Source organism: Vanacampus margaritifer, chromosome 10 (genome assembly GCF_051991255.1).
Source record: "Vanacampus margaritifer isolate UIUO_Vmar chromosome 10, RoL_Vmar_1.0, whole genome shotgun sequence".
Classification (NCBI taxonomy): domain Eukaryota; kingdom Metazoa; phylum Chordata; class Actinopteri; order Syngnathiformes; family Syngnathidae; genus Vanacampus; species Vanacampus margaritifer.
This window is the reverse complement of record NC_135441.1, coordinates 8,801,563-8,817,415: the sequence shown is the minus strand read 5'-3', so window position 1 is coordinate 8,817,415 and position 15,853 is coordinate 8,801,563. Positions and strand designations below refer to the sequence as shown.

Sequence of the window (15,853 nt, the reverse complement as noted above, 5' to 3'; positions counted from 1 at the left end):
GATTATCTTAAACATTAAAGTGGGGGGACTATATAGTATATAGCGGTATAGACATTTGCACCGACGTCACGTGATCACGTGACCGTCCCATGAGTGACGGCGGAAGTGACATAGGGACTGTTATTATACTAATTATAAGTTTTTGTTGTTATTATATATTTTTTGTTTAAAACCACAATACAACAATGTATTTGAAGTGAGTTTTCACTACTTACAAAACCTTAAAAACAAACCAAAACGGTTCTGTGCTAAAGTAACGTGATGATAAAATCAAGAAGCACTGAGTCAGTCAATGTCACCATGAAGTCACCACTCGTGTCTGACTCATGGTCTGATGCAGTTACCTGCAAGAGTCATCAAATTCAAACATTTTGGAGGACACAAATAGGCCTCTTTTTTTTGCTGTGCACCTGTTTCTTTTTCGCCCTTAACGTGTTTCCAGTCAATCATTTCTGCACTAGTGAGTTATTTAAGTATCAGTTAACCTTTAAAAAAAAAGTGCTTCCTCTCAGAATTCAGCTGTTTTTGGCCTTCAAAGTATAGCAAAGTTTTCCAATTTGTTTGTTAATCGGAACATGACATTTTTTCTGTCCATACTTGCTCTCCTATAGACGCATTCAACACTCATCATTTGCTAATTAAGTGCTTGGATGCTGCTATTTTGTTTTACTTTTCCCCCCTTCCATATTGTCATCGAGGTCCCCTTTTACCTCCATCCTCACCCTCTCTTGCTGTCTACCCCAACCCCCTCCCTGGGCCGCAGACTGAGGAGATGCATAAATTCAAGACACATTAGTATTCCAGTCAGGCTCTCTGTTTTCAAGGCAAGGCCTAGCACACCCCCACCCCTCCCCACCCCCACTTCCCCTCCTTCACTCTCCCTCTCCAGCTCTATTTTTGAATCATTTAAACAGTGCTGCATTTACTTCTTTTTTTTCAAAACCATCCCTAATTTATTTTCAAGCTCCACATGCAGTTTTTTTTTTGCAGGAATATAGCTCTATTTTGCTTTTGCATCGCCAATTATACGGAGCTGTAGTCTTTGAAATGAGATTCATCTGCTTCTGCGTGTGTGTGTGTGTGTGTGTGTGTGTGTGTGTGTGTGTGTGTGTGTGTGTGTGTGTGTGTGCTCGTGCGTGTCAACGCATGTGTACGCGCGCGCTGTCAGGCCCACTGGCCCCGGCGATACATCACGCATGTCTGATCAAGGAGGTCATAGGGCCCTGACAATAAAATTTCAGAGGAACTGCATGCAGAATGCGTCTCTCTCTCTCTCTCTCTCTCTGTCTTTTTTTTTTCTTTTTTCCCAGTGATCAGCCTGCAGCCAAGACTCCATCGAGCCACTTGGATATTTTACAGCTGTTAGGGACACCAAACCTACGGGGGACGAGGAAACACAATTTGGACATGACAAGTAAAAAGAGACGTTGTTGTTCATGTTTAAAAAAACAAAAACAAACCCGTATTACGAACCATTTATTTAAATTGTTCGCCTGGATTGGTTTACCTATAAATCAATAATGTTTGAGGGGTTTAATTAGAACTGCATTAATAATAATAATAATAATAATAATAATAATAATAATAATAATAATAATAATAATAATAATAATAATAATAATAATAATAATAATAATAATTTATTGCTGAACTTTAATTATTTTTGGACAGTCAACAATTGTTACAAGAAATTGTTTATTACAACATACATAGTTTATTTCAAAACATAATACAAGCTTTATACTGAAAATAAATAATTACTTGAGCTGTCATCGAAATTTGGAATAAAACCGCCGAAACAGTTCAATCTTATACTGAAAATATTTTTTTTTACATTGCTAATTAAGTGCAGGAATAACTAAGAGCATTTTTTTAAATTAATGACTTCAAAAGGGTAATATATAAAACTGTACAATATTCGAAAAAATACTTGTGAAATAAACCAAAGGAGTATTTAATATTATAAAATTTGGATAGTTGAACGTACAATAAAATTATAGGCAGGTGTATAGCGTCAAACCATGTCTTTTTCTATACGGCTCTTTTTCAGAGTCTACACAGTTTAAATGGTCGAAAATGAATGAAAGCAACAAACACATTTATAAATAACTGTTTTTGTGAGTGGCCAGAAAAAAATACAGGCCACAACGGAGGGGCAAAAACAAGATTCAAGTGCTATTGTGTTGGTAGTGTATCACTGGATTTAGGGCCTATTTTGCATATGCAAAAATAATAACAGCAATTACAGATGTTCTACGAGTATGTTACAAAATAATGACATGGAAGGATTGTGAGCTCGAGTAAAATTACACGTGGCGCCCAAACACTGAAATATCAAATCAGTTCAAAAAAGAAAATCATTTGTGTCACTCCACAACAACAAAAAATAGAGGAAAAAATAGAAAACGAAACAGCAGTCCCATTTATGGTGACAAAAACTAAAGGCGCTGGTAGATTATAGGCACATTTTTGTATTTATATCCAAACATTTTGACCGTCTCCACGGAGTGACGTGAAACGATGGATTAATGCCCTCGTGGCGCTTCGAAAGAGGCCAAGGCTGCGCGGGTATCTCCGGTGCTGCTGGAGGGAGGTCCGGAGGAGCCCGTATCGGCGGGACCTGCACCGCGAGAGTCCGACTTGTGTCCGATCCCTCCCGCAGCATTGCGGCGGTCAGAGGTCGTGGCAGGAGGACGCGTCCCCCGCGCTGCCGCCGTGGGAATAGGGCGCCTCGTGGGGCGGTGGCGGCGGCTCCCCAGGCGGCGTCATGCGCTTCTCTTTCTGCCTCCGGTTGCAGAACCAGACGCGCACCACCTCCTTCTCCAGCTGCAGTGTGTCCGCCAGCGACGTGATTTCCTGCGCGGAGGGTTTGGGACACTTGAGAAAGTGCGTCTCCAGGACCCCCTTGACGCTGACCTCGATGGACGTCCTCTTCTTCCTCTTCCTCCCCTGAGCTGCGATCTTGTCTATACTGCTCGAGCTGCCCGTGGACGAGTCTGCCTCCTCCAACCACTTGTTCAACAGCGGCTTGAGTTTGCACATGTTTTTAAAGCTCAGCTGTAGAGCCTCGAACCTGCAGATGGTGGTTTGGGAAAAGACGTTGCCGTAGAGAGTACCCAGGGCCAAGCCCACGTCGGCCTGCGTGAAGCCCAGCTTGATCCTCCGCTGCTTGAACTGCTTGGCAAAGTGCTCCAGCTCGTCCGACGTCGGCGTCTCCTCGTCGGAGTGGTCGTGGCAGTGGTGGCCGCCCACGTCGCCGTGCTCGGGGCTGAGCGTGTCCCTGAGGCCCGGGTGCATGTTGGGCGGCGGGGTGAGCCCGCCGTGTTCCAGCATGCCGTTGACGGTGAAGCCAGTCTGGGAGTAGATGTTGATCTGCTGCCCGCTGCTGATGGACGAGTTGTGGGACACCGGAGCCCCCCACGCTACCGGGTGGTTGCCATGGTTGTTGTGGTGCGGCGAGTGATGAGCGACGTGAGACGAGCGGTGGTGTATGATCCCCAGCTGCAGGTCCTCCCTCCCCGGTTTGACGTCCTGCTGCTCCATGGAGGACGACCACGGGCTGCTATCCGACAGAGTGCTCGCCCACTGGTGCCCGAGGGGGTGCCCGTTGCTCTGGACGTTTTGCAGGTAGTCACCATGCAGCAGTTTCTGGTGTCCTCTGTAGGGGCTAGCAGGCTGCATGGCCTGGCTGTCCGGGTGGATCATGGGACTGGAGCCGAGCAAAGTGTAGGGGCTGGAGGCAGCTGTGGCCATGCTGGCTGCTGAACCCCACTGGCGATACTAAAGTGAGCCTCGGCTCAGCCTCTGACATCTCCCTCTCTCTGGAGTGTCGGCACCAGCCAGGCGTTGACGGACGCCAAGAACCGCCACTCACAGGCCGAGGAAGCGGCGGCGACGACACTTCTCCACCAATGGCGGCGCAGCGCACGCCACACTCGCAACCTGCGCCTGCGGGTGCAGAACCGCAGTGAGGAAAGGGTTAAGACGGTCGAACCGGAAGTGAGTCCGAGTGCTGGTCCGCTGAGTCTGTTTGTGGAATAATGTGCGCGTGGAGCGCACTTCCTGTTTATTAATCGAAGTTTCCAACTGCTTTACGCGCTGCTGTCACCCTTGAGCGCGTATAAGCTCCAGTGGCATTTGTCAGACGTGCCAGCACTTAATTTTAGAAGGATGCGATCAAACCTGGTCCAATTCTAACTGATAATCATTAACTTGCAGTAAACACGTCCTGCAGGACGTTTCTAAGGTGGCACGTCTCAAGATTTTAGCACGTTTGCGAACGGGCCATGAGGGCATGTCATACAACACATTTAAAAAATAATAATAATAAAAAAAATCAGTCAAAAATGCCAAAAATTAGTCCAAAACACCGTGGGAATAAATCAATTCCTCACATTAAACGCGCGAGTGGCATGCCCTACATTTATTCCCACTCATAACATTCTCGTTAGAACTCAGCAAGATATTTCTGCACAAAGCTAACTTAGCTACACTATAATTTCCATTTGAAGAATGTGTGCCAGCATCCTTATTGCTTTGCAATTCCATTAAATATATTGCCGGGGCTCCCAGGTTAAGCTTGATTTAAATTTGCATACATTTTCATACATTTAGGAGAAATAAAAAGAAGGCTGGATCCAGCAGAAAGTCATTAAAGAGCGCCGAGCCGTGGAGCAGACAAGCAGGAGGCCGGAGCAGGTGAGCGGATGGCGGGCAGGATAGAACCGCTGACCGACCGCTGGACGTCGACCGGCCTCGGTGACCACCGGAGACTCGCATCATCGCATGCACGAGGGACTGATGAGTGATCTTTGCTTCGGGCGCCGAGTAAGATGCGTTGCAGCGCAACTGGAATAAGAAGAATACTCTGAATGATTTGGAATTTATTTTTATTTTATTTTAATGTTGGATTATTATTTTTTTTTACTTGAAACGAGAGAAACCGAGCTGGCGTAGTAAGCTTTCCTTTTTTCCTTTTTTTCTTCTTGTATAATCAATTGAGTTGGAGATAAGTTCAACTACATTAACTTAACAATTAATGTGAATTTAGGAAATTGGACAACCAATAACAATAATGGTATAATAAAAAAAAAAATAGGACGTGCATTTTTTCCCGCACGCATAGTCTATCGATATTTATCATAAAGAAAAAAAAGTAGTAGCCTATTTAAATCTTTTGTTTTAAATATCAAAATGTTTTATAAATCGTGTAACACCTGCCTCCATGATTTTAAATTACGCATTTAAAGTGGACAAGAGTGCTGCTTCGAGAGGGGGTTGTATTGCTCTCGATAGTCTAAGTTTCTAAGTGTAACAGATGCTTCTCTAGAAACGCTCCGCGTGCTGATTCCTTTTATTCCCATCAACATTTTTGTGCCGTCGAGCTGGTTTCCATAGTGAGGCGAATAAAAGGCAAATCCCCGCTCCGCGCCTCCAATAAAGAGCCCATTCACAGATAACCCGAGACAGCCCTGCAACACTGACTGCCTCTCTCCTACCGAGGTGCACATTACTGCTCAATAAGACAAGCTAATGACTCATAATTTCTCTCATTTTGTCTTTTTTGGAATTAATGGTTTGTTTGGAGTTGGCTGTTTTGTTTGTTTTGCGGTTTGAAGCGACGTTTGGTTGAATTTATACCGCCATGCACGATTATTTTGTTAATAAAACAAATACACAAAACAATTTGTGTTTTCAAAACAGAACGATGTGTGCTGTATTAATAAGAGTGTCGGAATTGGAATGGCCAGTTTATGTTGTGCGGTATCACCATTTTATTTTAATCAATAATTTTCCACACTTAAGTGTCACCATTCCTACAAGAATACTAACAGCATGATTGGTGCTCCCGGTATTATTAAAATATTCTAATTGCTGTATTAATCTTTTTTCTCTCAATGTTCTCACTAAGACAAGATGAATAGGTTTTCGACTGCTATTGAGACAGCAGTGGGCCTCAGGGTGCGCCCTGCCACTGGGTGTCATGACCTCTGCAAACTTTCCCCAGCAGCGTTGACCTCGATAATTTGAGTCGAACCCGTAAATGTTTGTTAATGCGTTCAACGAGAAATATCTCATACACGTGCACTTCCCTAAATTAAAAGATTGTATCTTATAATTATGTGAATTATTAATTGTTTATGCTAATGAACACTGGAAGGCATAAACAAAATATGTGCGCCATGTGTGTGTTTTAGTAAAGTGGCATCGTCTAATAATAACACGTTTACACACACGCACACAGGTGTGTCCTAAGAATCGATATCCCCCATCAGCGCGTGACGTCAAGGACAGTGGCATGGTGTTTAAACGGTGCAGCCCTAAATACAAACTAATCTCACCATGACGCTGCTGACACCATGTTTGTTTTCATCACGAATTTGGAACCAAAATGTTTTTGTTTGTATTTCTTTACTTGACAAGAAAAACTGAAGTGCATGTTTGAGGTTCAAGTTTTGCATGCTTGTGTTTGGTCTGCGTAGATATTTATTTTTTTCCCCCCAAATCAAATTTTTAAATTAGAATTATAGCAATAGTACATCACATTTTGTATTTTTTACTTCTCCAAATTGGCAGTGTTACTTCAACACATACAGAGTCAAATTTGACACTTCAAAGGTGTCTATATTGGTCCACACTATTGTTGTACAATAACACATCTGCACACGATTTAACTCTGCAGATGTTCAAATTACATTTCAGGAGTTAAAATAAATTCCCACAAATTTAACCCTGAAAATTTAGCACTCATTCTCACACCAAATGTCCCAGGAACTGTTCGTTTCAAATGTCCAATCATTGGATGTTCCATTCTGTTGTTACACATTGAAAAGGATAAACATAAAAACAGAGGCAAGGGTTCGGATTGTGGCGATATTGAAATGAAGGTGCTGGATGCAGGTGCATGTCAACAAAGTGACATTTTGTGGCATTGTTGTGACAGTAAATAGAAGCAATCATTAGATAATGTTGTTTGGAATAATTGAAGTTCTCAGCAAATGTAATTATATTTTGTGCAAAGAGGAGCTTCAAAGAGAGCGTCAAGGCCTTCAACCTGCATGTGTGTTCCACATTAGGATTCCAATATGATGCAAAGTCGACCAGAACATTATTTGACTTTGTGGTTAATTAGAAACTGAATTGGGTGAAAACAATAGACGAGCCTCAGGTCAGAGACACTTTTTAAGTATTTCTTTACTGAAATGAGCATGTTACAAAATGATTCTTTATTATCTGTGAGGATTTGAAATATGAAATTAAATTGAAACCGCTTTCCCTCAAAGTCAATGTTTGTCACGGTAATTATTCTGTTTGTGTGTGTGTGTTACAGGTGCTGTATGCAAAATGGCTTTATTTTGTTACAGTGTGAGTGAAGCCTCTGTTGGTTAAAATCTACATAACAACTGTTAAACCTCAAATCGCTCCATTCACACACACGGCAATGACGAAGAGTAGAGAGTCTATATAATCATATAATGTCTGCTCTTCAGTTGCTCTCCAACTCCTCTTCCATATATCCAAGCTAAAGAGCTGAAAAGAGCACAGGCCTGAGCTTGGACCAATGAGGACGAAGAAAATAAAGTACCTTGAAAATCAAAAACATTGTAAAAACAGATTACATTCAATAATAAAACAAAACAAACCTGCTAGTTTACTGCTATACTGCAGGATACCTTCCTACCGGTACTTCTTTCAACCCCCCCACAAAACAACCCCCCTCCTCGAATGCACACATACACACACAGGTCCCTCTGAAGGAGCAGGCGGAGCCGACAGTTGCACATCTGCATTTCAAACACAGACTCTCTGGGATTCATTATTAATTAGCCCACTGAGCCCTGGAGCGCTGGACACACACACACACACACACACACACACACACACGCACACACACGCACACACACACACACACACACGCACGCACACACACACACACACACTCACGCACACACACGCACACACACGCACACACACACGCACGCATGCACGCACACACACACACACTTGTACTTATATAATTGTGAGGACATTTATAGACATAATGCATTTCCTAGCCCCTTCACCTAACCCCAACCATCAAAAATGATTGCCTACCCCCCATTCCCTACCCTAACCTCAACCATAACCTTATTCAAACTTAAACTCTAAAACCAAGTCTTGACCCTCAAAAAGAGGTCTTGAGTTGTCAGGACCGGCTAAAAGGTCGTCACTTCACAAAAATGTCCTCAATCTGTTGGTTAAAGACGTATTTTGGTCCTCACAATGTAGTATGTGCAAGTACACACACAAACACACACACACACATACACACACTGAAGTTTTGTATTGCAACATCCAATCATTAGGGATACAATTATAGAAATAGCAAGTATCGTATCGGGCCGATACCTGACCTGATTTTAAGGTACTGGCGGATATCAGTATCGTCTGTCCTCTTGTGGTTGTATTACCATCAGGAACTAAAAATTTGAAGAAGAGAAAGTCACCATTATTTCATGCAGTTTTAAGGAAACACATTGATTTATTTCAAGGAAACTCATCTTTTTGGTTGTTCTTTAGCTATTTGGAGAAGAGACTACAGTTTGCTGCATTCAAAGGAGTACATTCTTCTCCCCTTGTGACACAATGTGTTGTTCCTCAGGGATCTGTCTTGGGGGCACTATTATTTCTTATATACATTAATGATTTTTCATATGCATCCCCTCAGATGTCAAAAATCTTGTTTGCAGATGATGTTAGTTTTAGTTTTATTTGTGTCAAAACCCTATAACTCTTATGAATGTTGTAAACAAAGAACTGGAAGATATTACAAAATGGTTCAAAATCAAACTTTCACTCAATATTAAGAAAACACATTTTATTTTATTTGGTCAAAATTATATGTATAAAAAAGAATCTTGCAAATATACGTGTACTTTTTGATAGTATGCCAGTGACTAGAATCAAATCAGCTCGCTTTCTTGGTGTACTTAAAGATGACAACATGACAGCCCCCCCCCCCCCCCCTTGGTATTTTATTTTTTTAAATATTTACTTTTAAGGAGCGGAAATTCTAAGTATTTGAACAATGTACAATTAAAAAAAGATAACTACACGATTCATTGATCATCAAAAATAATTATTGATTACATTGATAATTGATGAGTTGTCAATTAATAGATCACTTTGCACCATTAAGGCAACCGTCTGAATGTGAATATAACTCAACCTGTATGAGATGAAAACAATCTATTTTGGTTTTCCACTAATAAAGACAAGTGCAACACCTCCGTGGCCTTTGTTTGCTCGAATCGCTGCAATCACACTGTTGTGCTTTGCCTTACAATTGCTTAATTGTGTGTTTCTGTGTGTGCCAGCGGTACAGGCAGATCAGAAAGACATACAGTGATTATGCATGAGCAACGTCTCCTGGGTCCACACGCACACACACTAACATGGGAGGCGGGTGTGGGAGGGGAGAGAGAGAGAGAGAGAGGAAAAAATAGAGTCAAATACGCAGCAGTGAAAACAACTGTCCACAACCTATGTCCCACTGCTGCACAAAATTGACTAAAATAAACACCCTGCGATATCATATTGTGCGGTTCTGCATTAGCATGCAAAGGGCCCGACGTCAAGCTCAAAGACTAGTATCAGATTGCGCAGGATTCTCAGACATGATGCCGTGTTGACTGCTAATATTTCGATTGCGGCTTCTCAAGCTCTTCAAGTGTGTTAGGTCATTAACTCATTCACTGCCATAAATTCATTAAAAAAAAAGATTGTTAAAAATTAGGGGCAAGAGGTGTTTTTTTTTTTTAAATTGTAATTAATCGCATGACTTTACTAGTTAACTCACGATGAATCACAAATTTTAGATCTGTTCTAAATGTACAATGAACAAAATTCTAGGTTTTCATATCCTTGTTAACAAAAGATGGAAAAAAATGTTAAACTAATAGAAATAGTTAAAATAAATTTTTGACGTTTATAGTCGTCAACGGCAGTGAATGATTTTTTTTTTTAAAAGGAAAGAAAACATTATTAAAAATTTGGGGCGTCAGGTGATTAAAGTTTTTAATCGTAATTAATCTCATGACTTCATTAGTTAACTCGCGATTAATCACACATTTCATATCTGTTCTAAATGAACAATAAAAAAATTATAGGTTTTCATATTCTTGTTAAAAAAAATTAAACTAATATAAATAGTGACGTTTATAGCCGTCATTGGCAGTAAATGAGTTAATTTGTGATGCCAGGTAAAGTTCCACCTGCATCCTCAGATGATGCTACTAAAATGGCCTCTTCACTGCACATAACACTTCTCACATGGTTGGCTAGCTCCAGGCCATAATCTGGAGTGTGATCGGGTGACAAAGTCTGGATTTAATTGCATAATTGAGCAGGAACGGAGCATCAGCAGCTTCACCTTCAGGCCTTCCACATTGCAGGCGCAGTCTGCCGGTCAGATGTCCTCGTCCGTCTCTGGCCATCCCGTGCCAGCCGTGGACCTCCACTGAGCACGTGCGCTTCCTGACGTTGCAAGGCATGCTGGGTAGCGGCGGCATTTGCACCGGGGGAAAAAGACCACTTCTCTCCAGCACAGCGCGCTCTTTGTTAAATGAAGAGGCCGAGCAAAGAATCCGCAGAAATGTTGTTACAACTTTCGAAAGGGAATTCTCGTTCCCCGTTCGAGACGTTTCCTCAGTCCGCTCTATCGTTCAAAGGAACGCATACACCATTTTTGGTTTCATAGGAATTCCACCTGGGCTCTGCAAAGGGGAAGAATAACAAATATCGGAAACATTTCATCTAGAAGAATCTGTTTATTCAGAGACGTTGGACCCCCTCTGATGTGCTGCGCTGCCAGCGTGTGAGCTTTTTGCGGCCATGCGCGTTGTGATGTGTAGCTTGGCTTGTGTTTGGGTTGGATGTATGAGACGGGTGGAGAGACCCTCTACCCCCTGTGGACAGGAACTCGGGCTAGAGCAGGAGACAGGTCCAACACTCACATTTCTCATTACAAATGACATTTGTGTTTATGTGTGTTAGTGCGAGTGTGTGCGCTTGGTGCAGGATGTGACAAACTCAGTGCAGCAAATGAGCGTGCTGCTTGCAAAACTGGAATTTAATGTTTTTAACCTTCTTCTCGGTATCTGCAAGGGGAGTTAAATTCCATTACCTGTGTTCAAGGGAACAGGCGGTGTTTCCCCCCCCACATAACATTATCTTGAATATAATACCTGTAATAATAATACATATTCATGTATTTTTATTGAAGTCTCAAAATGGATGGTGAGCACACTGAATTACTCAGCAAATCTCCCAAAAATCTGTAATTTCCAATGTTTTAAAGGAAACATTGTCTTCCTGCTTAACCCTACTAGGATTGGACCAAGTAGTCGACTCGTCCAGGGGTCAGCAACCTTTTCTGTCAGAAGAGCCATTTTAGGCCAAATAAAAAAGCAAAAATCTATCTGGAGCTGCAAAACGTTTGAACATTGTGATAAAGGAAACAGTGTGTTAATGTTAGTCTAATGTTTTGAGGGCCCAAAAGCTAATTAGAGCTGCACCACAACAGAAAAATATGACCGCGGCATCCAATATGTAGAGATTCATTTTCTTCTACCTTTTGTTTTCTCTTTTTTAATTTATTTTGTAAAAATTTTAGACGTATTTTTAAATACAATTTTAGATTTTTCTGCTTTTCTGTCAAATTCCTGACAATTTGCCATTTTTAGTAGTTAGGTGGACATTTTATGGTAATTTTAAGGATTTCTATTTTTTTGTTGTTGACATTTTATAGTCACTTTTTGGAATTTTTTAGGTAATTAAAAAAAACTTTTGCATCTACCTTTCATCTCATCTGACAACTACAAAATTTCGACATTTTTGGGAATATTTTATTATTCATTTTTTTAAATCTAAATCATTATTTTAAAGAATATGTAATCTAAAAAATATGTTTAAAAATATACTACAATTATATATATTTTTTAGAGATCCACAGGCAGCCACAGGAGAGGGAATAAAGACCCACTTGTGGCTCCAGAGCCGCAGGTTGCAGACCCCGGAACTAGTCGACTAGTTGACTTTGGAAGTTTGCTAATGGCAAATCACATATTTATGGCATATTGTCTTGACATGTTGAAGGGTAATTTTCAAAGGACTTTCAACAGTTCATGTCAACCATTAATACGTTTCTGTAATAATTTTGTAAAAACATTAGTTGAAAATGGATTTATCTGTCTTACTTTAAGACCATGTACACACGTAGCAGGGTATTTTTTTAAACTGATATTTCCCTCTTCTGGGTGTAGAAAAAAATAGTGTCCATACCACCACGTTTGTAGAAAAGAAAACATCCACAGCTAACCGCATTAATGCGTTTTGAAGTACGTTCATAACAATTCCAGACCTTAAGGTGGCAACAGTTCCCCAAATCCTATCCAATCAGAGTACGCCTCCGTCTGATGATGCCACTTCCACAAATTGGGCCTACAATGAGATGCATGCCAAGCCTCTAGGCGGCAGTAGTTAGCCAAATACTGCTCATCTCTTGACATAGCTTCACCATACGTCACACAAGTACGGACTATCAGCCGCTGATCTGTATATATGCGGATCAGTGCTGTCAGCGCACACAAGACTTTTTTTTTTTATTCATTAAAAAATACTTTTAAACAGTCATTGAGTACATCATAAACGGAGCAAAGAGGAAAACAAAGAGGATAAATACAAAATCTTAAAAACTTTCACTTCTTTTTTTAACAACTTTTTTCCCACTCACTCACCACACAAACATATACAAACATGGTCCCCCCGGTGGGAAGCGAATCCTTTTTTCTTCTTTTTCAACAACTTGAGGTATGTGATTGAGAGTGACGTGTGTGGAGGACGACGTAAAATACGCGGAGCCGGAGAAATATGCAAATCTTTACTTTGGCCGGAGTTTTTAGAAAACTTTGTTTGTAATGACAAAAAAATCCCCGCGGACGTGTGGATGACAGGGCAAGCCGCAGAAAAATATCTCCCGTTTGCAAAAAACCCGGCTACGTGTATACTGTACATGGCTTAAGACAGTGGTGTCAAAGTCCGGTCCTTGAGGGCCCGAGTACTGCATGTTTTCATGGTTTCCCACGTTCAACACAGCTGATTCATATTTAAGCTCTTCAGCAAGCTCTGTAGGAGGAGCCTGATAATGAACTTGATCATTGGATCAGGTGTTCTGGAGTAAAGAAACCTCGAAAACAAGCAGGACTCATGCCCTCGAGGACCGGACTCTGATAACTGTACTTCAGATGTGTATGAGATTTTTACATCCACAACCTTTTGCTAAAAATTTAGATGAGGATCTTACACTCATTTTAAATTTCAAATGCAAATGGTGTAGGCCAGTCTGTCTATTTGTAATATTTTGCTACTACAGTTGTCTGTTAGATGGAGCGAAAAAATAAAGAAATGTCCACAAGTTTTTGACATTTGTTGAACCGATTAGTCGACTCCGCATCGACTAATCGCTAATCATGTGCTTTGGCATATCATTTTCCAATCAGCCATTTAACAGAGGACATTCGGCTCATCTGTCTGCTGCCGCCTATAAGGTTCAACAGTCTTCATACATCTGCGTGGGTCTGAGAATACTAAAATATGAAGGTCAGAGAAAGACATCAATGCAATTCTAATGCTTTTGGTTGGAAACACCATCACCATGGACTTGAAATGAAGCAATCAAGATGCGCTTTAACTGCAAACTGTCAGATGTGAGTGTGTTTACATACAAATTGACTCAACAGTAGCAGGAATTGCAACAATTTGCAAATATGCCTTGCATTTTTAAATGCGCCAAAAGTAATGGAACAAATGAACAATCATAAATCAAACTTTTACATTTAAGTCGTTGCTTGCCATTCATTTTCAGTTTTTCAAGTTTGGAACGCACCAGATGCTGGCTTCTACTGCAACTCTCTCCAGTTCCTGCTTGTTCTTGGGCTATTTTTCCATCAGTTTTGTCTTCAGCAAGTGAAGTGCATGTTCAATCAGATTCCGGTCAGGTGGTTGACTTGGCCATTTCTTAACATTTGACTTGTTCGCCTTGGAAAAGCTCTTTGGTTGTATTTGCTTATAGCAGTGTTTCTCAACCCTGGTCCTCGGGGCACAATATCCAGCGTGTTTTCCATGTTTCCCAATTCCCAACGCAGGTGATTCCAATGACAGCTCATCAGCAAGCTCTGGAGAAGCTTGATAACGATCCTCACCTGCGTTGGGAGACATGGAAAACTGCTGGATCGTGTGCTCCCTCGGACCAGGGTTGAGAAGCACTAGCTTAAATACTTTGAGATTCATCTTAAAACAATATTGAGGTCTAATAAGTGACTGTTTTTAAAAAAAAAATTGTGTTCATTGTCATGTTTTACAACATATTTGCAACGAATATATGTCTCATAAATATTTTTATTTATTTATTCGGGCTGCTTGTGTTTCTTGTAATAACTACAATCTGCTCTTGATTACGTTTTTCTTATTATGAGGAAGAACAAATAAGAGATTTTCTTACATGTCCCTATTTGTAAAACAGGACGTTTTTCTGGACTTTACAGAACAACTAAGGTTTCTAATCTTGTGATCAGCACAAGTCTGGCATAAAAATCTGCACAGGGCGGGCTAGACTTGCCCCATGCAGTTTAAAACAGGCATTTTGCGCCCTTGTGGGCGTGAACAGCTTGATTCACAGACAATATATGCGAGAGGCGCACACTCCTTGACACGGCGTAAGGAAAAACTGATTTGCTGGAGTCCATGCAGGGAGTTGAAGTAAGTTGGTAAGGAACTGCAAGCAGACTTCCGCGGGCGGATGATGTCAATTTGGCCAGGGAGTTCTGTGAAGTGGGCACTTTGTGCCTTCCTCCCCAATAGCGGATCTCTGTGTGCGCCCCTCACGTCTCCACCTCGCCTTCCATAGCTGTGCCACGGCCATTTTGCTGATTCTAAAAATATATAATGGAGATGATATCAATAATAATGTGTTTAATGAATTCAGCTCTGCAATGATTCAGCGGGTTCGATGCATGCTGTTGTCATATTTATGAATGAAAAGAACGATGACATACATGTCAGTGGAGCTCAGAATCTGTCTGCCCGCACCTCGATTAAACTCACTAAAATCGCATTATACTCCCTGTGCCAATACTTAGACGTGGTTCCAGCAAGCGTGAAGTTTAATATACTTTCAGCCACCAAATTGTCAAGTGCACATGTCAAAGGAAACTCCCACAGTTTGCCGGAATACCTGGCATGGCGCAGAGAGATGAAACAAATTTCCAAACAAGCATATCTTGGCTTGCGTTGGCACTACTTGTGCAACGGATCATCATTTATCCGTGGTTGGTTCAGATCAGGCCCCACTGTTCCAACCGCCCACGATCCGCGGATTGGTTGGTGGAGGAAAACAACAACAACAACATCAGTGCACATACACAATGGACACCATTTAGTTAATTTTACACGCTAAGCCTACTTCAAAATAAAGTTGACCAAATACAGTATTACATTGCCGGCAATGCAAATAGCCTTAGCAAACTTTTACTTTGAAGTTGGCCCACGTCGTGGCGTGATGGCTAGCTTGACTTCCCATTTAGACGTTAAGGATTTATTTATCATAGTTTTGATCGACATTGTAGTTGCAACCAACAACACAATGCTATCCCAAACTCATATTCAATCGCTAAATTAGACGCTAAGAAACTGTCATTGTATGATTTGGCAGAAGTCTCCGAGGTAAGTTGCTAGGCTAGCTGTTAGCATTACCAACGAGTATCTGGCTGATAGCAGTAAGTGAGTTTGACAGCTGGTACCTGATTGAATTATTTTT

General features: G+C 41.3%; 1 protein-coding gene across 1 annotated transcript; it reads right to left on the bottom strand.

Moving 5' to 3' along the window:
* Positions 1 to 1,677: 1,677 nt before the first annotated feature.
* Positions 1,678 to 3,875, bottom strand: LOC144058682 (POU domain, class 3, transcription factor 4-like). The gene has a single exon (XM_077577053.1). It carries the CDS (start codon positions 3,751 to 3,753, stop codon positions 2,674 to 2,676), a length of 1,080 nt encoding a protein of 359 aa, XP_077433179.1. The 5' UTR covers positions 3,754 to 3,875; the 3' UTR covers positions 1,678 to 2,673.
* Positions 3,876 to 15,853: the final 11,978 nt, after the last annotated feature.